This window comes from Nyctereutes procyonoides, unplaced genomic scaffold (assembly GCF_905146905.1).
Source record: "Nyctereutes procyonoides isolate TBG_1078 unplaced genomic scaffold, NYPRO_anot_genome, whole genome shotgun sequence".
Classification (NCBI taxonomy): Eukaryota; Metazoa; Chordata; class Mammalia; order Carnivora; family Canidae; genus Nyctereutes; species Nyctereutes procyonoides.
In genome coordinates, this window is record NW_026575133.1 from 24406718 (window position 1) to 24429555 (window position 22838).

The 22838-nt window shown below is 52.1% G+C and overlaps 2 protein-coding genes across 13 annotated transcripts in view; both read left to right on the forward strand.

Moving 5' to 3' along the window:
• The window catches only part of TACC2 (transforming acidic coiled-coil containing protein 2), a 207531-nt gene extending 199475 nt beyond the window's left edge, over positions 1-8056 (forward strand). For all 12 annotated transcript variants that reach the window (XM_055300200.1, XM_055300205.1, XM_055300197.1 and 9 more), the window contains 4 exons: positions 2760-2920; positions 3109-3215; positions 3567-3687; positions 7513-8056. In XM_055300200.1, the coding sequence (XP_055156175.1) occupies positions 2760-2920; positions 3109-3215; positions 3567-3687; positions 7513-7578 (455 nt within the window). In that variant the 3' untranslated portion in view covers positions 7579-8056. The remainder of the gene's footprint in view (positions 1-2759; positions 2921-3108; positions 3216-3566; positions 3688-7512) is intronic.
• A 10747-nt stretch (positions 8057-18803) lies between these two features.
• The window catches only part of BTBD16 (BTB domain containing 16), a 40716-nt gene continuing 36681 nt past the window's right edge, over positions 18804-22838 (forward strand). Inside the window, exon 1 of the mRNA XM_055345743.1 lies at positions 18804-18994. Coding sequence (XP_055201718.1) covers positions 18804-18994 — 191 coding nt within the window. The remainder of the gene's footprint in view (positions 18995-22838) is intronic.

Below are 22838 nucleotides of genomic sequence, written 5' to 3' on the forward strand. Positions count from 1 at the left end.
CAAGTGAAACGTAGACATGGCCTCAGATCAGCCCAGAATGTGCATTGTGCGGTGTGCGGAGGACTAAGGAAGCAGCTAAAACTCAAAAAAATAAAAATAAGCGTTCAGTTACTGGTGGAACTTTGAAGCGTCTTTGGTCTCGGGAGGCTAGGTGTGGCAAGCAGACTGCCGGCAGTCCTGGCCTCGCTGGATGTGAAACAGCTCCCCGTCTGTAAGTCACCGTGACTGGTGACATCCCGCCAGCGTCGGGGAGCCAGTGATGCTGTCAGTCATGGGTCACGGGTCCTGGGTTCTCACTGTGTGTGAGAGGCTTTATTTTCATTTAATCTTTGCCCAAATGCCGTGAGATAAATACCGTGAGCCCCTCTTTCTGCTCAGGAGGCTAAGACTTGGGGGTGTTAACAAAAACCCTGCCCAGGGTTAGCAGAGCTGGGAGGTGTCGGAACCAGGATGGAGTCAGAGTCTGGCGCCCGGGTCCTTCACCTCCGCCCAGGTAGCAGAGGCTCTGGGAATAGGCCTAACTTCAGGATACAGGAAGATGCCTATCTATCAGGAACCTAAGGGAAAGAACCCAAAGCGGCATCCCCCTGCTTTTTTTTTTTTTTTAAGATTTTATTTATTCATGAGAGATACAGAAAGCCAGAGAGGAAGAGACACAGGCAGAGGGAGAAGCAGGTTCCATGCAGGGAGCCCGATGTGGGACTCGATCCCGGGGTCTCCAGGATCACGCCCTGAGCCAAAGGCAGATGCTCAACCACTGAGCCACCCAGGCATGCCCCCACCCCCGTTTTTTTTTTTTTTTAAGTTTTAATTTAAATTCCGGTCAGTTAACATACAGTGTAATATTAGTTTCAGGTGTACAGTATAGTGATACAACACATGCGTGCAACAGCTGGTGCTCATCACAAGTGCCCTCCTTAATCCCCAGCCTCCCTCTGTTTTTATTTTTTTTTTAAGATTTTATTTATTTATTTGAAAGAGAGTAAGTACAAGCAGGGGGAGGGGGAGAGGAAGAAGCAGACCCCCCCCCCACTGAGCAGGGAGCCCAACACGGAGCTCGAACCCAGGACCCCGGGATCATGACCTGAGCCAAAGGCAGATGCTTAACTGACTGAGCCACTCAGGCGCCCCAGACCCTGCTTTTAAGGGAGCTCCCAGGTCTATTATTAAGAAGCCGGTGGAGAGACAAGGTTATGGGCACGGTTTGGGGTGCTCTGCTGCCAGGCTCCACTCATTCATCCACAGCACAGATGCTTTGAGGCGTCCTGTGACTCAAGACCCTGCCCTCCTGCAGCATGTCTTGTAGGCAGACAGCCAGCCGGCAGACACACATGCACATGCACATCCGGCTGTTTCTGGGAAGAGAATGGATTGGAAAGTAGGGAGGAGGCATTCCCCCACCAGTGCTCGGAAGGCACCTCTGGGGAGGTGGCCTGGTGTCAGGGACCTGAGTGAGCAAGTGGGGAACCATGGAAACTCTGGACCATGAGCCCTGGGGCAGGACCACCTGGGGTGTGCCGACCACTGTACCTGGAGCAGGTGGGGATGGGGTTGGGGTTTCATTCCCAGTGCACACGGGCTCTGAGCTTGAGTGAAGTGACCCAGTTGGGACTTAAGGAAGTTTAGTTTGGTGCCTGGGTGCTGGCTTAGGAGCATGAAATGAATGCTTGACGTGTGGAAGAGCTGGGTGCGTGCTGGTTGCTGTTGTTATGTCTGTCATCGTTTCCAGAGAAATCTGCCCTATATGGCAACCAGGCCTTGGAGGCAGTGGTGGGCAGCGGGACCCCTGCCCGGGTGACCTGGGGCTGATGGAAGGCCAGGTCTACAGAGCTACTTACCCCCAAGAGCTCTGAGTGGGGGCTTCTCCTCCCCCCTCCCCACTCTGTGCTGTCACCAGGGGTCCAAATGGTTGGGAACAAAAGGTTCCTTGCCCACCTAGACCATTGACAAACAGGTCAGCACACAAAAGACAGTGCCATGTGGGTGAGAAGCTTTTATGTGGAGTGGTTGGAGAAAGCCCTTCCCATAAATAGCAGGTGGTTTCCAAGATGTTCGGGGAAGAGTGTTAGCTCGTGGCCCAGAGAGGTGGGGTCAAGGACAGAGCAGTTCCTTTTAGTAGGATCAGCCACTCCGAACCGGGCCAGGACTCATTCTCTTGTACATAACTGAGAAACCCACTTGACAGAAAGAGCTGTTTTTCTCGGAGTTAAGACATTCGCTGTATCAAAGGAAATGTCCGTTTCTGTGTGAAGCAGAGTTTCAGGGCTGACCGTGATGTGGCCTTTGGTTCATGGGATGTTTCAAGGGATGAAGACACCTTTTTTTCATTTCCAATCACCATCTCTTTATGTTGATAACACATAGAAAGGCCCGGTCCTCAGAGCCCAGACTACTGTACCTTTTAATCCTGCTCAACGCAAAATTCAGTAATGATTTTTCCCCCTGCCTATGGATCTATTTGCCATCATCGACCAACTAGAATCACTGGGGGTTGATTTTTAAGGGTCTGCATTGATAGGGCTAAAGAACAGTGGCTAGTTTCCGTCCCATATTACACTGTAAAGGTGCAGGCCTGGGATGCTGAGGCCGAGGGTATTGTTCCTTTAGAAACAGAGTCTAGGTGGGTTCAGGGAGTGGGTCTGTCCCGAGTTTGGGATGCCCTACTGCTTAGACTGAGCTGCATCTGAGGCCCTGGCTGCCCCTGAGACCATGTTAGGATCCCCCAGCCTCATCATCTGGTTCCTTGTGTCTCTTGCCAGAGGACGAGCAGAGGGAGAAGTCTGTCTCCCACCAGACCGTCCAGCAGCTGGTCCTGGAGAAGGAGCAAGCCCTGGCTGACCTAAACTCCGTGGAGAAATCCCTGGCTGATCTCTTCAGGAGATACGAGAAGATGAAGGAGGTCCTTGAGGGCTTCCGCAAGGTGCGATTGTGTGGGAGCAGAGCAGAGGGCTGGACCTGTGGGATGGGAGAGTGTGGGACAGGTGGGGAGAGATTCTAGGGAGTTGGACCGGGCTGGCCAGGGTTCCACCTGCATTGGGGAGTTCTTGGGGTTCCCAGCATCTGGGGCATTTCTTCTGTGGGCACAACCTCTGTCCTCTGTCGTGTCAGAATGAAGAGGTGCTGAAGAAGTGTGCACAAGAGTATCTGTCCCGAGTGAAGAAAGAGGAGCAGAGGTACCAAGCCCTGAAGGTGCATGCGGAGGAGAAGCTGGACAGGTAATGCGGCCACGGGTCTGCTCCCAGAGGCCTCTTAGCGCCCCTGCCAAGGCAGGCCAGGCGTTCAGGTGGCTCCACTCGCACTGGCTTGGGAAGGGCAGATGATCCATTTGTGTTTCCTCACTGTGGCCCATGACAACACTGTACTCTCAGCATTTTGATAAGTGAAGGACGCATGTTGTAATTTCCAGGGCACCCACTCAGAGCACCTCAGGATCTCGGGAATGGGGGTTGGGGGCAGGGGGTGCTGGTGGGCTCCTGAACTAGGCCCTCGGTGGTAGGAGCTGGAGCCAGGCGGGGTCTCCGGGGAAGGATGATAATTTCTGAGCGTCCCCTGACCGGTTCCCGCAGGGCCAACGCCGAGATCGCGCAGGTCCGAGGCAAGGCCCAGCAGGAACAGGCTGCCTACCAGGCCAGTCTGCGGAAGGAGCAGCTTCGCGTGGATGCTCTGGAGAGGACGCTGGAGCAGAAGGTAACAGCCGGGGGAGGGGGGAACCGGGCATCCCTGCGCCCTCCGCAGCTCCTGGGACAGCCTTGTGTCTCGTGAGCATATGCTTGCCCTCCCCCTGGATGATCCAGTGTAACGCCAGCCCCATTACGCTCCTCTTTCCAGCCTTTCCTGGAATTGCTCTCTGCTCAGATGTTTACGGCTGGTTTTCATTCCTTCTCAGCATTCGTTTGTCACACATTTGCTAAGTATTTATAGTGTGCCAGGCATAATGCTTTACCCAGCATCCACTGCTTACCCACTGTGAGGGAATGGGGTAATCACCAGGCCATGTTGGGGTTAAAAGGCCCCCAGAAGTCCTCCTGCATCCATGGATGAGGAAATCCTCCTGAGGTCCCTTAGCCTGTCCTGAGTCTAGCGCCCAGTCCACCGTACGCACCTTCTCCCTGGGTGTCCAAATGGGAAACCCCTGCTGCCCAGGAGTGCATAGGACTCTGACTCTGGGTAAGTGCAGGCCAGGCAGCACCCCTCCTAGGTGTGTTTTTAGAAAGTTTCCAGACAAGCAACCCCATGCTAGTTGATTTGCTAACCCTTAGGATGGGTATCAGAGAGCCCAGTGGCCTGGAGTAGCATCACTTCTCATGGATTTGGGCCCTAAAGGACAGTCACAGTGGGTGAGTCCTTTGTGGGCAGATGGCATCTGAAGTCCAGCATGTCTCCCCAGTGGCCTCTGCTAACCCCAGAAGCACACAGTGGCCTCCGATTGGCCCTCTTCCCATACCCATACCCATACCCATACCCATACCCAGCCAGGTTCCGGTGGGGCTGGCTGTGGTCCCAAGGTGGGTCTGGGCCAAGCAGTGGGCACATATAACCTGTCACTTCACCTAAGTGATGTCACAGAAAGAGTCCTGGGACTCGGGAGCCTCAGGTCCTCCCCACCCCTCGCCATCCATTATGACCCCGGACAAGCCTCACACCTCCCCTCAGGTCGTAGGTTTGTCATGTTGGAGGTTGAAACCCAAAGGTCCAGAAGGGTCCCTCGAGCCCTGAAAATTCTACGGTTCTAGTAGTCAGGTGGACTTCCCCTGGGTCCACATGTCATTGCAACCTGGCCTCCGCTTGGCGCTGGGTCTACAGTCTGTTCCTGGTCATCCAGAATTCAACAACTAGAAAACTCACATTTCCAGACTGTTTTTGTTCTTTACCTTTTCCCTTCGGAATGAAGCAGACAAATGGCCACCAGTCAGAATAGTATTTTTTAAAAAAAGAAAGAAAGAGCCAAGACTGTGCCAAATATGCCAAATCTATTCAACTGCCCCGATCTTCTGGGCTCTGATCCTTGTTCCTAGCCGTGAGCACAGTCAGAGCTGTCAAACACGAGCATTGGCTCATTCCATCTGTGTTTATCGAGTGACACAGCACGGTTCGTCTGGAGTGGGTGTTTATTCTTAGAATGTTCATAATCCCTGTGTGGCTTATTTGATGACTCTTGAGAAGTGGAATACTCATTTAAGTTACAGACCACATTCTCCCATCATTTTGGGCGATGAGGCAGTTGTGCATCAAATATTTCCTTTTTTTTTTTTTTGCATCAAATGTTTCTAGGTGAGAAATGTAGCAGTAGATCTGTTCCCTCCTATTTCTGTCGGCATTTGACGGTGTTTGAACTGCATCACGGTGTTAGCTAAAATAATAGAGGTGAAACCGGAGTCAGGATAGATGTTCTCTAGGCAACCTGGCCTGTTTAGACTCTCTCCCCGGTTGCCAGACGAAGGTGATGCTAAGTGTCCTGGCAAAATGAAAGATAAGGAGGCAAGGCAGCTTGCATGGTTTTGGAGAACAGAAAAGCTACAAACAGAGCTACACACGTAATTCTTTCTTAAACTAAAACTGGGGAGGAATGGGGTTAATCACACACGTTCTCCCCAAAAGGACTCTGGGTGATACAGAGGTCGGTGTCTGTTTTATTTATTTATTTTTAAGACTTTATTATTTATTCATGAGAGACACAGAGAGAGGCAAAGACACAGGCAGAGGGAGAAGCAGGCTGCATGTGGGGAGCCCGACGTGGGACTCGATCTGAGGACTCCAGGATCATGCCCTGGGCCGAAGGGAGATGCTCAACCACTGAGCCACCCAGGCATCCCCGGTCTCTGTTTTAAAGAGATTCAGAAGCCTGATGCCCCTGCTCCAGGCAGTTCTTAAGTGGAGGTGCTGGACATTTTGTCCAGTTGGGCTGTTGGAAACCCAGTGAGCTGAGCTGCACGATGGCCGTGTGCTAGGCGGTCGGCTGCTGGCGCCAAGATGGGTTTGGAGAACCTCCAGGAATCGATAGCTAGCGGGTCTGCTAGTGCCTCTCAGCCATCAGTCGCTGGATACGATGTTTAATAAATCAGACAGCAAAGCCATCTAGGAGCCAGGCCAGCCTGAATTCACGCCCCGGGCCTGCTGCATCGGACCGGCTGTGTAGCCTTAAATTAAGCACAAACACTTAACCTCTCTGAGCCCCGGTTTCTTACTGAGAAGTAGAACTGTCAGCGGCTCCCATGTGGGGACGGTTGTGAGATCCGAGTGGGGCAGGTGCCTGGGGCGTGGTGGGCATGGTGGGCGCCACACATGAAACATGAAAAGTCACCAGCAGCGGCCGTTCAAGAATCCTTAACAGGATTCGAGGTTAGGGTCACAGTCCCATATAACAGCATCTTCCAACAGGCGTTTCAGTGCCTCTCCGAGCTGGAAACTCTAGAAGGGGGTAAGCCGAGGTGCTGCTCCAGGTGGGGCTCACTCCCGGCAGGGGCTGGTGGCTGGACCACAGCAAGGGCTGCGTTTCTCTTCCACTGAGGGCTCCCCGACTGTTCCCAATAGTGACACAGTCACAGGGGGTGCCGGGAGCCCAGCCTGGAAACACAGGACGTGTAGCTCTGGGCTGGACTGTGTCTCAGGAGGTTTCCATAGTTTCCAAGGGCCTCTGTACAGTCTCAGCCCAGAGGCGTGTGGTTAAGACTCATCTTCCGTGGGGACCTCAAAGGAGTGGCTGCAGTATGTTCCTGGGCTACCAGAAAGCTCTCGCCCCCTTGGAGAGGGCCATTTGAGATCGGCTGTTGAAGCAGGTCAGCATCAGAGCAAAGCCGCACCTGCCTTTGAATGGACTCATCCCATCGGATCCCTGTACTAGAGCATGGACGGTGTTGGGTGATCGTTGGTGCCAGGCGAGCATGTGGTTGGCTTCCCTTGCTTCAGGGCCCGGGCAGGGTGTGGCGTGAGGGACACCTGAAGTTGTCTTGCACCTGCCCCTGCCTCTCTCCTCGACGCCTTGTATCCACAGCACCCCCTTCATTTAGCATCCTCTAAATAATGCTAGTGACCCTATTCAAGTAGGATTGCTTCACCCCTCCTGGTGGCATTTCTCAAAAAAAGCCACCAAAGAGCTCACCCTGGACCATCCTTTTGTGTCCATATCCTTCAGAGGCAAATAAAAGAAAGAGAACCAATACTAATTAAGCCTCTAGTGCGTGCTGGTCACTGTGCTAGGGAGCTTTACGTTCTGACCCCATTCCACCCTTAGCGAGCGAGAGATGTTCACGTTGTAGAGATAAGGACACCAAGGCTCAGAAAGGTGGTGTAACTTGCTCAAGGTCACAGCTAGAGCTGGGATGTGTGCTTCGATTATTTGTCTCCCAAGTCGTTTTGCTCACTGCTTTAGATAATTGCAGGGGGCCCCCCGGGAGCCCCGGGGGGGCCCTATACCCTGAAAAGCCCAAAGACCCTTCTGATCGGCTTCATTTCCAACAGCAGGGAGATTTCAGCAACCTTTTCTTTTTTTTGTTTTGTTTTCTTCACTTTCAGAATAAAGAGATAGAAGAACTCACCAAGATCTGTGATGAACTGATTGCCAAAATGGGGAAAAGCTAACTTTGAACCAAATGTTTGGACTTGACCATTGCGTGCAATATGACCGTCGGCACACTGCTGTCCTTCTAGTTACGTGGACAGATTCTGTTCTCACTTTTTCGTATGCACTACTGTATTTTCTTTCTAAATAACGTTGATTTGATTGTATGCAGTACTAAGGAGACTGTCAGAATTTCTTGCTATTGGTTTGCATTTTCTTAGTATAAATTCATAGCAAGTTGACCTCAGAGTTCCTGTATCAGGGAGATTGTCTGATTCTCTACATAAAAGACAAATCGCTGACCTTGGCCTTGCCCTTTGTACATGAGTTCCCAGGGTGAGCGGCTTTTGGATTTAATATGAACATGTACAGCTTGCACAGGGACTCTTGCCTTAAGGAATGTAAACTTGATCTGCATTTGCTGATTTGTTTTAAAAAAAAATGCATGTTTCAAATAAAATCCTCTATTGTAAATAAATTTTTTTTCTTTGGATCTTGGCAATACGTGTGGCTCTGATTTATTTTCTGGGAAGGGCTGAGTCTTTTCTTGCCTTTGTTAAAATCCTATCAGATCTGGCCCTTCACCTCTTCTCTCTGGCTCCGTCTTTTGTCTGTAGACGTCAAGAGCATTTCCTGCGTTATCGTGGCTGTTGGTAAGATGGAAGCTAATGAAAAGTATATTGACTTCTTTAAACGATTGAGTGTTTCGAATTCAAACAGATTTTGTTTTTACAAGGCCTTTCTGAGCTTTGGCGGGAAAATCTATTTCCCTTTCCTGGCTTGAGGAAGTAGCAGGCTGTCCCTCTTCCTACGCGTTCCCTTATTATGTGACAATCAACCCTGAAACATCGCCCAGTTCCCTCTAAAGGACCAGGCATGGGCTAGCGGTGACCGTGGGAGACAGGCAGTGGGGCCGCTTTGGAGGGGAAATGGGGATGTGCCCGCTGGTAGATGCCTTAACTGCTCCTGGCCTTCTCAGGGCCCCCAGGCCCAAGGGTGGGCATACGGGGTGGGTGGCCAGTGAGAGGGTGGGAGGTGTCTTCGTCCCCTAGGGCTGCTGCCACAACATCACACACTCAGCAGCTTAAAACAACAGAGGTTTTTTGCTCTCAGAGTTCTGGAGGCCAGAAGTCCCAAATCAGAGGGTCGGTGGGCTTGCTCCCCACTGAGGCCCAGAGGTAGCACCTGTTCCTTGCCTCTCTCACAGCTTCTGGATAGTGGCCGGTGGTCCCTGGCGTCCCTGGGCTGGTGGCTGCGTCACTCGAGTCTCCTCCATGTCTCAGCTCCCTCCTCTCTCTCTCTCTCTCTCTCTCTCTCTCTCTCTCTCTCTTTCTCATAAGGACACCACTCTTTGAATGTCAGGCCCACTCGAAAATCCAGGATATTCTTCATGTTCCCAGTTACATCTACAAAGACTCTGTTTCCAAATAAGGCACACTCTCAGCTAGTGGTGTTAGGCTATGGAGGCGTTTTTTCTGGGGGCCCGAGTGTGCCGGTGGGGTGTGGGTGTGCTGTGTGCGCTTGGAAAGCAGCCCCGAGCCCCTGGTGGCCCACCACTCGGGTGCCCCTCCCCCCTGCCCCCCTGATGCCTGATGGAGCAGGGACCCCACAGGGAAGGAAAGACGACACCCGCCTCCCTGGAAGACAGTCCCAGCCTCTAGTCCCACCGTCAACCCCACCTGACTGGGACCCTAAGACAGGCCAGGGGTCGGCCTCCTCGCACTGCCCAGCCAGCCACGTCCACTGGGTCCCGCCTCCCAGGGTCTCCTCTGTGGGGCTCCGCCCTGCCCCCTCACCCCAGTGCTTACTTGTCCAGACCAAACCCCTCCTCTACCCTTCCCGCTGGACTCTGATCTCAGCTGTGTTCTCGAACGGCCCAGCCCCTAGCTCTTGAAAGTTCCTACTTTTCTTACTGCCTAAGTAAAACATTTCGGGGGGAGCCTGAATGGCTCAGTTGGTTGAGCTGCCTCTTGATTCCGGCTCAGGTCATGATCTCAGGGTCATGGGATCGAGCCCCAGGTCTGGTGCCCACTCAGTGCAGAGTCTGCTTGAGACTCTTTTTCTCCCTCTCCCACTTTCCCTTCCCCCATCCCCGCTCCCATGCACACCCTCTGTCTCAAATAAATCAATCTTGAAAAAAAATTTCCATCACTAAGAAGTCTGGAAATACAGGTGAGAAAAAAAATAAACCCATAATCCCCAAACCAAGAAATAATAATTAATGTTTTTATATTTATTTTTCTATACTTTTTTCTCAGTGTATTAAATATTTATTACTTTAGAAAAGCGGGATTGTTTAGAGTTTTGCAAGGCCCCTGCATACCTTTTTGTAAACCTTTTTTTCATGTGATACTACAGTGTAGCCCTCATGTGACGTGAACTTTTCTATCAATAAATACAGCTCTTTGTCACCATTTCGAATGGCTGCATGTGTTCCGTGGTTGCAAAATGTATTTAAGCAACCGCCCACTGATGACCATTTATATGGTGTTCAATGTTGTGCCATTATTATGCACGCACATTGCACTGTGTTTCCTTATGCATATAAATTTATGAACATGAGTTTTCCTTGGGCTGGATTTTTAAAGTGGGTAACCTGGGTGGATGCTGTCACGACTCCAGCCGAAGGCCGCCAGGAACACCCGTGTTGAGTCAGCTGGCTCAATGAGCAAGCGGCTCGTTGCAGTGAGGGGGGACAGCCGGCAGGAGGGGCTGTGGGGCAGGGTGGTAAGGGAGTGGGCGGAGGCAGGTGGTGTAGGATTTGGACCTGGGTCCGAAGCTGCTGGGGAAGATGCAAGGAAGCAGGGCTTTGTTCCACGTCGGATGCTCTCAGGGCAGAGACGGTTCTCAGGTTGGGTATCTCCGTACATCGTATCTAGACTAAGGCAAAGCTGTAATTGGCAAAGAAGCAGTAGTTGCTCATATAAATTAGCTGGGATGAAAGGATATATTTGGGCTTTTTTTTGTGGCATGGATCATGTACATGTTCTGTGTTTAGGCTGGTTCTGGCATGGTCTTGTTTCAGCCTCGATCCGTCACAGCGTGGCTCGTCTGACACTGATTTTCTTCGAAACTGTGCTCAACTGGAGAACAGCAAAGCCTAGCAGGAGAGCCAGACCAGCTCCTGGAGCTCACAAGCTGTTTTTCTCCTTCTTGAAGGTCAGACACATTTTTAAAGCTTGGGAAACCCATCACCAAATAGGCCTTCACTGAGGTTGTACTAAAATCTACCCCCTTCCCCCTGCCCCCCCCCACGCACACACTCAGTACACACACACATACGCAGGCATAGAGCTGTCACTGGCCTACTCCGCCTTTGACCGGGCCTAGCCTGGGAAGCCCCGGCCCACCTGTGCACTAGGCTACCTTGCTAGATCTATCCACAGGTCCGCTGTGCAGAGTCCCTGGCCTTGGGAACCACTCTGGGTTGAGAGCAGCGTCTCTGGGTCCTGCATTCCCTTTACATAATGCCACACATGCTTGCAAACGTTCGCCCACGTGATGGTGGCTAAGGACGATTTAAATGGCTCTGCCTTGCTGAGTGAGTGGGAAGAGCACGGAAAGCTAGCACCTGACCCACCATCCAAAGCTCCCCCTGCCACCGGCATTACAAACTTCGAGATTCTCAGCAGCTCTCAGAAGTTCGGTTTTGCCAAGTCTGTTGAAATCCCAAGGTTCAAACATCATTTTCTTTTCTTTTCTTTTTTTCTGGCTCAGCGTTTCCTTAAGGCTCTGGAGTTAAAGTTGACGTGGCTGAGATCTGAAGCTTACTAACGAAGACCGAGTGGATGCAGAGGAGAGAGAGAAGAAGGAGGTGGTCACTGATGACTGGGATGGGGGAGTCGGTGGAGGGAGGCTCTTTCTCTTTCAAGTTTGGGGCTCAGCCCCTCCGGTGTGAGATCGGCGGGGCCCAAGGCCCTGCCAGGAGCACCCTACCCCCCACCCCACCCATTTCAGGCAGTGAGAGAAGTGCTCAGCAGTGTGTGGGGAACAGGGGATGGAGGTGACTGGCCCGACTGGGGGCTCAAGCTCCCTGACCATGCTTCTTACGCTTGTCAGCCCTGGCAGGATGCTCAGATTTTCTAGCTAAGCCTCTCTGCTTTCTAGGACATTCCATCTGAGAAATTGAACAAGGAAGGGTGAGTGTTCCTACAAGGGCAGGGTAGAGGTGTGTGCATGGGCAGGGAAGGGGTTGGAAGGAAGAAGCCTGTCGACATTTGAGGCCCAGGGGGCTCCCTCGGGGTTTGCACTCCCAGCCTTGAAACAATCTGGTGAATAGGAGCTATTTTTATTTCTATTTTACAAGAAGAAAACAGAGGCTCAGAGAAGTTTAAAACGTGTGGATAGGGCCGAGGCGCTCAGCCAGGAGATGGGGCAGCCAGGACTGGGCCTCGGGGCTTCAGGGTCAGCAAGTTCCCTCGCATTGCTCAGGCTGGCAGCTTCCTTTGTAAGGAAGTCCATCGGAAGGTGGTGGGAGAGAAGGCTCGGGGAAGGGAGTGGGCACCAGGGCCCGCGGTGGTCCTCACACCCATTCTGCCGTTAGGCTGATGGGCGGCCCTGCCTTGAGTCTGGGCTGGCTCTGCTACTGTCTTTATGGTCTATGAAAACCCCACTCCTTGTTCCGTAGGTGGGAATGGCTGTGAGACCTGTGGCACCTTCCCAGGCCGGTGGCAGGACCCGTGACATCTCCCCTGCCGGGCTCCTGCAGACTACAGAGAATTCACAGGTCTGTCTTTTGGGAGTATTAGGAGCTGAGAAACACAGCTTGGAGACCAAAGCGGGAGAGCTAGACAAAGCCCCTTCCCCCGTTCCCACCCTACAGTGCAGTCAGACCGCATGGTCCTGGTCATTTCTTCTGTAGGTCCTGACCCCTCTACTGGGGACACCCACCCCTGCCCCACCGTCCGGTCTCCCAGCTAACATCTCCCTTAAGACGCATTGGTGATGGCACTTCCTCCAAGGAAGCCTCCCTCCCTGAACCTCCTGGCCTGGGTCAGTTGTTTCTAAATGTAGGTTTTATTATTATTCAGGCACGATGAGGCCAACAGATCATGAGACAAGTGCCATTGAAGACAGTCTTACTCCCAGCTCCCAAGTGGAGAGGGTACGCCTTGCCGGGCAGGATCATGTAGGGAAGCACCAGGGTTGGTCAGAAGGCAGAGGGGCAAGGGGAAGATGTGGGTAAGGAGCCTTCATTGTGGTTTCCAAGGGAAGGAACAGGTGAAGGGGGTAAATAGACTTAGGACCCGCTCGTTTGCATCATTTCAGTAGGCTCTGGGCCGGAGGGGTTCTCTGTAGTTGTTTGGTACCTGGCCCTGGGGTGATCAGGGTTGGGGGGATGGTGGACCTGAGTGTGAAAGCCAATAAAAGAAGTGATGGGGAGGGACACCTGGGTGGCTCAGTTATTGAGCGTCTGCCTTTGGCTCAGGTCGTGATCCTGGGGTCCTGGGATCGAGTCTCGTGTTGGGATCCCTGCAGGGAGCCTGCTTCTCCCTCTGCCTACGTCTCTGCCTCTCTGTGTCTCTCCTGAATAAATAAAATCTTAAAAAAAAAAAGTGATGGGGATATGGGCTCTGGGTTAGTTTGGTTTGAAAATGAAAACTCACTAATGGGCAAGTGCTTTACTAGCTCTAGGAGTTGGCTAACCCTGAGAAGGACACACAGTCCCTTCCAGGTCAGTAAGACCTCAAGACGTCAAAGCATCAGAATAAAAAGACATGCTCCCTGAAGTTGGTTACCCCTCCTGTGAATTCTTGGAGCTGACTGCCCTGGACTCTTGACTTGTCCACCACCCGGTACCCTGAGAGCCTCATAAGGGCAGAGGTAAACCTCCAAAAGCGAAGTGCCTGCACACAAAAGATGAATTTCAGGGGCAGCTCACAAATGACTCATATTTTATTTATTTTTTATAAGATTTTACTTATGTATTCATGAGAGAGGCAGAGACACAGGCAGAGGGAGAAGCAGGCTCCCTGCGGGGAGCCTGATGTGGGACTCGATCCCAGGACCCCAGGATCACGATCTGAACTGAAAGCGAATGCTCAACCACTTGAGCCACCCAGGTGCCCCATAAATGACTCTTTTAAGATAGTCATATAGTTACTGTAATGTATTTTAGAAGTAAACCAGCATATCAAAATGTCATTTCATTGATAAAATAAGTTTCAAGTGGTTGCTGAGTAAATAACATTCCGGATGCCATGAGGCAATGGCAGCACACAGGTGGCACTGATCCTCCACTTTGTCCCATTGTATCCCCAACCCCGCAGCACAAGCTTGAGGCTCAAACTTTGTTTAAATGCGTGAATGGAGAAGCCCTAGGCTTGCAGTTTGTCATCACCGCACCCCCCCCCCCCCATCCCTGGCTGTACCAACCTGGAAGTGTGGGAATGATGGGATGAGCAGGGCAGGAGCTGGGGAGTTGTTTTGCATGAGCTCTGTTGCACAGATGAGAAACTGAGCCCAGAGCCAGAGAGAAGGCTGCCCCGAGGTCACACAGCAAGTCAGTGGCCAGGGTCCGACCCAGTCCAGGGCTCCTCACTCAGCACTGAGACTGCCCCACTCCCAGCCACATAGGACTCAGTTCAAGAGCAGGACCCACTCTGCTTCTTGGGGGGAAGCCCCTCTCTGTCTTCTGGCTCGTGCACTACCTCAGCCAGAGGCTTCATCTACAGGTGCGTCCCGCCCCCCAGCAGCAGCCTGGACCCTGGTGCACAGACAGCCGCCCACCCCGGGGGGATCCTGATTTGGGCACTCACAGGAGCCTCCCACTGCGGACACACTGTGTCCTGGGCCCTGAGTCTTTTAAAATGAGGGTCCTTAGAGCCAGCACTCAGGTTCTGAGACCAGGACCCTCCAAACTGCCAGGACCTCAGGCCTCTGAGCCTATCTTCCACTCAGACAGGTTAAGGTCATATCTAAGGTCACACACAGCTTGTCAGTGCCAGACCCAGGGTCAGAATTGGGTGTTCTTTCCTAGGGACCCCACTTTCTCCCCATATGGGTAACTGGATGAAGTGGGCTGAAATGAGCTCTCTGGGAAGCTAGGAAGCGATTTGTCCCTGGAATGTTCAAGAAGATGGACATCCCAACCAGAGTCCTCCTGTAACTGGCATGGGAGATTTTGGTGCAAGGTGGTTCTAGCTGAGAGCTGTGCTCAATGGGCTTTGGTGTCTGGGCCACAGAAGAAGGTCTTTGCTCTGGGGAATGTATGGCTTGGCTGGGCCCATGGGGCATATATCCTGGCCCCCTGGGCACCACCACGAAAAGGCTTTTAGGGAAACGTGCTGGGAGCCATTTCCATGTATCTGTGTTTGTAATCGTTGCCTGTGCCTAATAGCTCAGCTCCCCAGAGTTGTATGGGGGATGTACGTGCAGAGGGCTTTGGGGATGAGCTGAAGGTCCAGATCCCTGAGGTCAGATCCTACAGGGAGTGATGGACACAGCCAAGGCCAAGGCCCGGCCTAGGGACCCTGGGGATCATGGCACCCTGGGATGCTTCCCCCGAGTGGCCACTAGATGGCGCCCAACGGCCAGCTCTCACCTGGGCCCCAGAAGCGGGGCCTGGAGGGTGTTGCTGGGCTTGCCTGTGATGGACAGGATGGTCCAGGACAAGGTATTTCAGACTCGTTAACTGAAACCATACATGGGGACCTATATTCCAGGGACAAGTAGCTGAGAAAAGTTGGGGGTGGAGGGAAGGGAGCAGGAACCTGTCCATCTGCTGAGATGGGATTGTGACCCACAAGAAACAGATACGCACATACGTGAACACGTGTGTATGCACACACACACACACACACACGCACGCACCGTGCTATCCACGTGCAAAGGCAGAGCAGTTGGTAGGGACTGGTTCGTCCAATTGTCTCAGTCAAGAGACATCTTTTGAGCACTTCCTCAGGGCTGAGTTTGGTTGTTGGGTCCCGTGGGATGCAGGGATGGGCAAGCCACCATAGAACAGCCCACAGAAGCCAGCTACTCCTCCAAGCAGAATGTGGGTGTCCGAAAAGGTAGAGTCACAGATCGGAGGGTGAGGAGGGAGGGACGTTTAAAGATACCTCCTATTCATGGAGTGTTTTAGAGTTTCTAGAATCAGCTACAAGTAGGCAGAGCACTTGCTTTCCTGTTTCACTTTATAGCTTATATGAGTCAGGGAAGGCTGCACATAAAGAGCCTGGAGAAAGCCCATCTCGGGTCCTACGGGCTACACTGACCCCCAGCTGCTCTGACCGTGGCTGGCACCCCGGGGTGGAGGGCCAAGACTTTGATGGGCCGGGATTTCCCCAAACATGATGCATGTAGCCCCACCTCCTAGTGTGGGGCCTGGGCTCTGCAGACCAGGTCACTGAGTCACTGTCTGTGGCCCCCAGAATGAATGCTTTTGACTTTTAGGTGGTTCTTAGTTCCCGGAGACAACTGATCAAAAATCATCTATCGCCAAACTCAGTCATCAGGCGTGGTATTAATAACATAAAACTCTCCCATTCTTATTTAAATGTTTTTGTCAAGACATTTCTGAGCAGCTGAGCTAGAAATAGAGCACCCCAGAATGCCAAACCCGGCAGGGATCTGAGGGGCCTTCCAGTGCAGTCTTCTCATTTGGCAGGTGAGGCCTGGGGACTTGAGGCTGGACTCTCAGGGAGGCCCCTGTGGATATTCCAGATTACCCCCAGGAGCCGTAAAGAAACGTGGAGCCACGTAGCAACAGGGATGGCACAGGTCCCCAGAGGACGGAGGCCTGTGAGATGCCCCTGCGCCCACAGCCCCTGGTGAGCACCTCCACCCCAGCCCCCAGCCAGGCCGAGACAGACCTGGAACAGGAAGTGCTCAGAACCTTTCCTGATGTTGCCATGGTGCCCACAATCCAGAGGCCAAGGGCAAGCTCCCCCGCCAAAACACCTTGGTCCCGAAGGAGAAAAGGGTGAGCCCCAGATGACATGAGCAGGATTCAAAGTCAGAACGTGAACAGCCTGTCGTGATCCTGTACCTCAGAGACCTATACAACCAGAGTGCCTCTGTTCTAGAAGCTTCTCCTATAAACGTACATGTGGTGGCGAGGGGACTTCAGGGCAGTAAGTGTGGCTGGTGCTCTTCACCCACTTTAGAGCCAGAGGAGGATCCCTAGGGACCTGCCTGGGTAGAGAGAGGCTTCAGGGGCTCCAGGCTGGGAGGCACGTGGAGGCAGGTAGCAAATTCTACGACCAACCTACTTACAGACCTCCTTCGGTTCCCATGCCTTGGGAAAGAGGCCAAGAATTGTGGGTTATGGCCCATCTGGCTTTTTCTGAACCACTTTCCTAGCACAAGAGCAGAGAATTGTCAGTCCCCTGATGGGCTTTAAAAAGTCATAGATTCTCTCGATTCAATGAATAACCCACCCTTGGAAGTTGACTCATTATTACTTTTATGGCAAAATACAGAATCTTCAGGCCAATCTCCTGTTTTGAAGAGCCCTCCTGGAAAGTCTTTGAGACTGTACACCTTACCTCTTCTGTCTTCCAGGTGTTTCTCACCCCCCTCCCCTGTATGTAATCACCACCACGGTTTGTGAAAATGCTGCATCCGGTAAGTAGAGCAATTTCGTCAGGCAGAAGGCAGTGGTGAAGAGCAGAAGCACCTGCTTACAGCTCTGTCACCTCATTTCCGCAAGGGGATGGGTCGGGCATCACTCAGGACCCCCATCTTTTTTGGGTGACCCTTCTGTCAGAGCAGCCCTGCTGTCAGAGCCGACCCTATTCACAGGGCTGCAGCTAGATTCACAATCTGCAGTGTCGATCGCCCGCATATTCCAGGCCCTAGAGCGTAGTTCCCAGACTTCATCTTATCATTTTAACATCCTCACCATCGCTATCGCCATCATCATATGATGATCGAAAGGCTCAAAAGGTTAAGTGACTCGCTCAAGGCCATACAACCCGTTAGTGGCGATAACAAGATTTGACTTCAATTCCCTGTGCCTGGCCCCTGAGCTCCCCACCACCCTGCCGGTGACTGGCATCACTTCGGAACAACTGCACCCATTCCTATGGGTCCCCCATGGTACTTTCCCCGGTTAGCTTTCCTGAGCCACCACATCTGAGGCTTACATCCATGCTGACTATCCTGCTGAAGGCCCAGGGCCTCAAGCAGATACCTAAGTAAAAGGCCCTGCCCGGTGGCCCCGCTGTCCATTCCTGGGTATAGACCCAAAAGAATTGAAAACGCGTGTTCAAACCAAAACTTGCACACAAACGTTCGTAGCAGCATTTTTCACAATCACCGAAAGGTGGAAAGGGCACAAGTGGCCATCAACTGACACATGGATAAAGAAAACGTGGTCTCTCCACACAGTGGAATATTATTCGGCAATAAGAGGGAATGAAGTTCTGACACCTGCTACTGCAGGGATGAGCGTGGGAAACTTTATGCCAAGTGAAAGAAGCCAAGCCTAAAAGCCCACGTACTGTATGAGTCCATTTATATAAACATCCAGAATAGCAAATCCATAGAAGCAGAAAGCAGATTGCTGGTTGCCAGGGGCTGGGGGAGGGGAATTAGGAGTGGTGGCTTAAGGAGTCTAAGGATTCCTTTGGGGGGAATGAAAATGCCCTGAACTGGACGGTGGTGATAGCTCTGCAACTTCATAAAAGTACCAAATGCCACTAAATCGTATGCGATAAAGTGGTGAATGTCATGTTTTGTGTGTTTTACCACAATAAAAGGGGAAAACAGATCCCTACCTAGGATCTCCTCAGTTTGGTATCTCCGTGAATCCCAAGTGAGGATAAGCATGTGAAGAAGAGACCCTTGAAATATCATCTTGGCCCCACTCGTGGGGTCTTCAGAACCACCTGCAAAGAAACCATCTTTCTCCCTGACCTTTTACCTCTGGTACCTTCTGTCCCAGATCCTAAGTTCCAAATTTCCTTGAACCCCTCTGTCTACTGAATATGATATTTGCCTTGAGAAGATGGTTCCTGAGAATTACTGGCCATGTTTGAAAATCAACCAGTATTTTATTTAATTTTTTCTTAAATATTTTATTTACTTATTCCTAAGAGACACAGAGAGGCAGAGACATAGGCAGAGGGAGAAGCAGGCTCCATGCAGGGAGCCCGATGCGGGACTCGATCCTAGGACCCCGGGATCACACCCTGAGCCAAAGGCTCAACCACTGAGCCCCCCAGGCGCCCCCAATCAGTGTTTTAAAATGTATCTTGATTTCCTTTCTCTTGTACACTTTGGAAAACCTGGCCTTTGGACGATGTTAAGAAAGGATTCTCTCCCTTCCTTGCTTCCCAAGTGGTACAGAGGTCGGCTGGAACGCCGGATGGTTGGCTCGACCAACCGGTGGCGTTTCCCCAGGGAGCCTTTCTCCGGGGACCTGCTGGGACTCTCCCAGATGTGCAAGGCTCTGAATGTGGATTTTGAAGAAGTTCTGAAGGACCCAGACAGGTAGGAAGGTCCAAGGCCTATGGCCTGGGATGCGCTTCGGTGGAACCACATTTCTGGGTAGTGTCCCATGGTGGGGCCGCTCTACCTGGGCAGATGGGTTGCTCTGGGCCTCCATCGGGACCACCTTCAGGGATGGACAGCCTTGGTGTGACCACTTCCCCTAAGGATGTCTGTGCATGTGATAAAAGTATAGACAGAGACTGGCCTTTTTTTTTTTTTTAAGATTTTATCCATTTATTCATGAGAGTCATAGAGAGAGAGGCAGAGACACAGGCAGAGGGAGAAGCAGACTCCCTGCAAGGAGCCTGATGTGGGACTTGATCCCAGAACTCCTGGGTCACATCCTAAGCCGAAGGCAGGCGCTCAACCACTGAGCCACCCAGGTGCCACGTCCTTTTTTTTTTTTTTTTCCTAGATTTTTCCTTTATATTGGGAACTTTGGCCCTAACAGGATTCTGTTATATTTATCAACTGATTTATTGATGAAGAAAACTTAGAGTCCTGGCTTAGAGTCCGACCCTATCTCATAAATTCATATTTCCACGCCAGTCACTTGGCTCCCCATGTGTGAGAAGCTGGTTCCCCCCTCATCCCCAAGGAACTCTAACAGCAGGCTTAGAGCAGCACTTCTCCATGTGGCAAGTGCTTTCTGGCCTCTCCTGGGACGCAGAGCTGGACCCTATCGCAGGAGGTGCCACAGCCCTCCCTGGCCTGGCAATACCGGCCCTGTGGGCATAGGATCGAGTCTAGCTGAGCACAACCTGTGCCCCTGGACGGTGCTCAGCACCAAAGAGCTCCTTGCTCCCTGTTTGCTGGGCCAGTAGCCGAATCTTTCCCGTCTAGACCCCCTGGCCAGCCCTGCTCCAACACCCTGCCCCCTCACAGGTGACTCTGTTACACACATTGAGATAAATCACATCCATCTGGGTTTGCTGCCTCAATTCTCTGATGCTTGCAGGGGAGAAAAATTGAGTGCTGTGAGTTGCTGTTTTGGGCATAAGCCTTCAACTCTCTTGAATGGATTTTATATTTATTTTATATTTTGTTTGGTTAGGACCTTGAAGAAGTCTTAGGGTTAAAACTCGCTGGGCCAGGGCCACGCTGGGGATGCGGGCCCTCAAGCGGGGCCTGGGAATAGAAGCCAACTGACCCGGAAAGCTGACGAGGGTGGCTGGGCAGGGGCGGCAGAAGTCTCCAGGACTCGGTCTGTGTGATCCCTGAGCGAGGCCGGGGGTGGTGGCCTGAGAGCAGGGCACAGAAACCTGAGGGATGCTGGCAGTTGTTCTGGGTTTCAGGTTCAAGCCAGTGGCTAAACCTCTCTGAGCCTCAGTTTCCTTACCTGTGAAATGATGATAACAGCATCTTTCTTGAAAAGTCATCTTGAGGATTAAATCAGTACCTTGAAAATGCTTAGCACTGAGTCTAGCAGACAGTAGAGGATCTTTCAGTGGAGCTTCTATTAGCCTGAGCAACAGTTCAGCTGTCGGTGCCGGTGATTTCATTTTGGGGAGTACCAGGCCTGTGCTCTGCCAGCTGACAACCCCATTTTACACTCTGCCTTTTACCACCTTCCCCCAAATTGTCAAGGCACATTGCCTGCAACACAGCAGTGACACAGCGTGCCTCTGTCCTCGGGGATGCTAGGAAGCTGCCCAGAGGCCAGCGGGGGCAAGGAGGCACTGTGGGGAGGCTGATCCCTCGTGTACGTGGCGGCCAGCGGATCGAGGCTCAGCTCAGCCGGGCAGTGGGGCTCTTCTCCATGAGCTCTCATCCTCCTCCTGAGACAGTGGACCTACTCGGGCATGTTCTGGTGGGTGCTGGGGATGGCAGGGACACGAGGCAAGCCCAGGTGCACAAGTGCTTTCCAAACCTTCAGCCACACCACATCCACCGACATCAAGGCAAGCCACATGGCCAAAGCCAAGGGCCAGGAAATCAAACTGGCGTTTTGCGAGTATTAAACCAAAAGCCCTTTGGATGGTTTGCTGCAGGAAGGCCTTACGTCCATAAGACACATAGAGAATTTCTCCCACTTCCCTCTTTTCTCTCCACGATGGGTCATGACTAGGGGGACCGAGTCCCCAGCCTAATAGCGTGCTCCTAGTATTCTCACGTGCCACTTTAGCCCAGGCTGTCTAGTCCCAAAGAGTGAAGAGGACAGCTCACAGATGCCATCTATTCCCTTAACTTTTCCAGTGGTCCTAAAATAAACCAAGCCCTTGTAATCTGCAGAGCCCACACGATAGGTGGTATATCTTGGCAAGGACCCATGACACCAGGAGAAGGCAATGTGGTCACTTCTGTTGTCTGGCTCAGCCGATGACAGTGATGTTTGTGAGGGTAGTGAGCTCATAGGCATTGCCCATAGTTTCCAAAGTCCATTACTCCATTTTGAGATCACAGTCTGAACCCCTGACCTTGGCCAGCTTTTCCCAGACGTGTGAACCAAGCCACCAGAAGGATTGAGGCTAGCTTGGGTCAGATCCACTACCGTTGGATAAATACCTCAAGCTCTCACTGCCTTCCTGGGGCTGAGTCACTAGTAGCCACTATCCCTACTTGGAAAGGGCAGCATGTGGTTAATGTTATTCTGGACATAGGTGCCCCCACCCAAGCCCCCCTCTCTGAACCCTGGTCATGAGGGTTCTTGGAACCATTGGAAAACAGCATGGCAAAAGTGACACCGACCAGATGTGGTCATCAAGTGGCCTTTGGCTAGTTGACTTTCTTGGGATGACTGTCTTCAAGCTGTGAATATGTGACTCAAATTTTTTTCACATCCTCGCTCAACAGGATGAATGTAGTTAGTTCACAAAAAGATACCTTATCTTTGTCATCCGCCAATCATTGAATGGGTATTTATTGAGCACTTGCATGGTGGCCATGCTAGGGTTCCAGCAGCAAATAAATGCTGAATCTGTCTTTGTGGAATGTAGAGCTTAGAGCGGAGGCAATCACAAGACACTATAGAGGAATTCTTTTTTTTTTTTTTTAAGATTTAATTTATCCATGAGAGACACACACACAGAGAGGCAAAGACACAGGCAGAGGGAGAAGCAGGCTCCCTGTGGGGAGCCCTGTGCAGGATTCAATCCCAGGACCTTGGGATCATGCCCTGAGGCAAAGGCAGACGCTCAACCGCTGAGCCACCCAGGTGTCCTGATATAGCAGGAGTTCTGAGGGGGGCAATTCCAGGGCGGTGAGCAGAAGGACCACCTGCTCAATCTCCCCAGTGGAAGGAACAGCTAAGCTGACCTAGGAGGATGAGGAGGAGCTCATCAAGTGAAGAGGTCAGGAGGAGAGCATTTGGGGCCCAGGATGCTGCATGGCCAAGAGACTGGAAGCAAGAGACGGTGGGTTCAGGAGGTTAAGAAGGGCCGGAGGAGGGAGTGTAGAGCTGAGCCATGCTGAGGAGTGGGGGCTTCCCTCAAGAGCACTGGGGAGACACTGAAGGATTCTCAGCAGGAGAGACGCAAGAGCAGATGTGTGTTTTACGTGGTTCTCAGGCTGCAGCATCCCATGTGCATCTGAGGGGAGCTCCCCGGAGACTGGAGGAGATAATGATGGGTTGGATGAAGCTCGCAGCAGTAAAGGAGACCTGATATTTGTCAGATCTTGGCACTTGATCAGATGTGACAATAGTCAGTGTGCTGGCCTGGGCAACTGCAGGCTGGTGGGGCCATTTGCTGGAGAAAGAGCAGGGTTGGTTTGGGATAAAATCTGAGTTTCGCTCTTGGAGACATTGAGAATGGGGCATGCATGACCCCAACACAGAAGTACTCATGAGTAACTTCCCAGAAATGCCCAGAATCTTCTCTTCCTTTCTCCAGCAGGTGTTTATGGA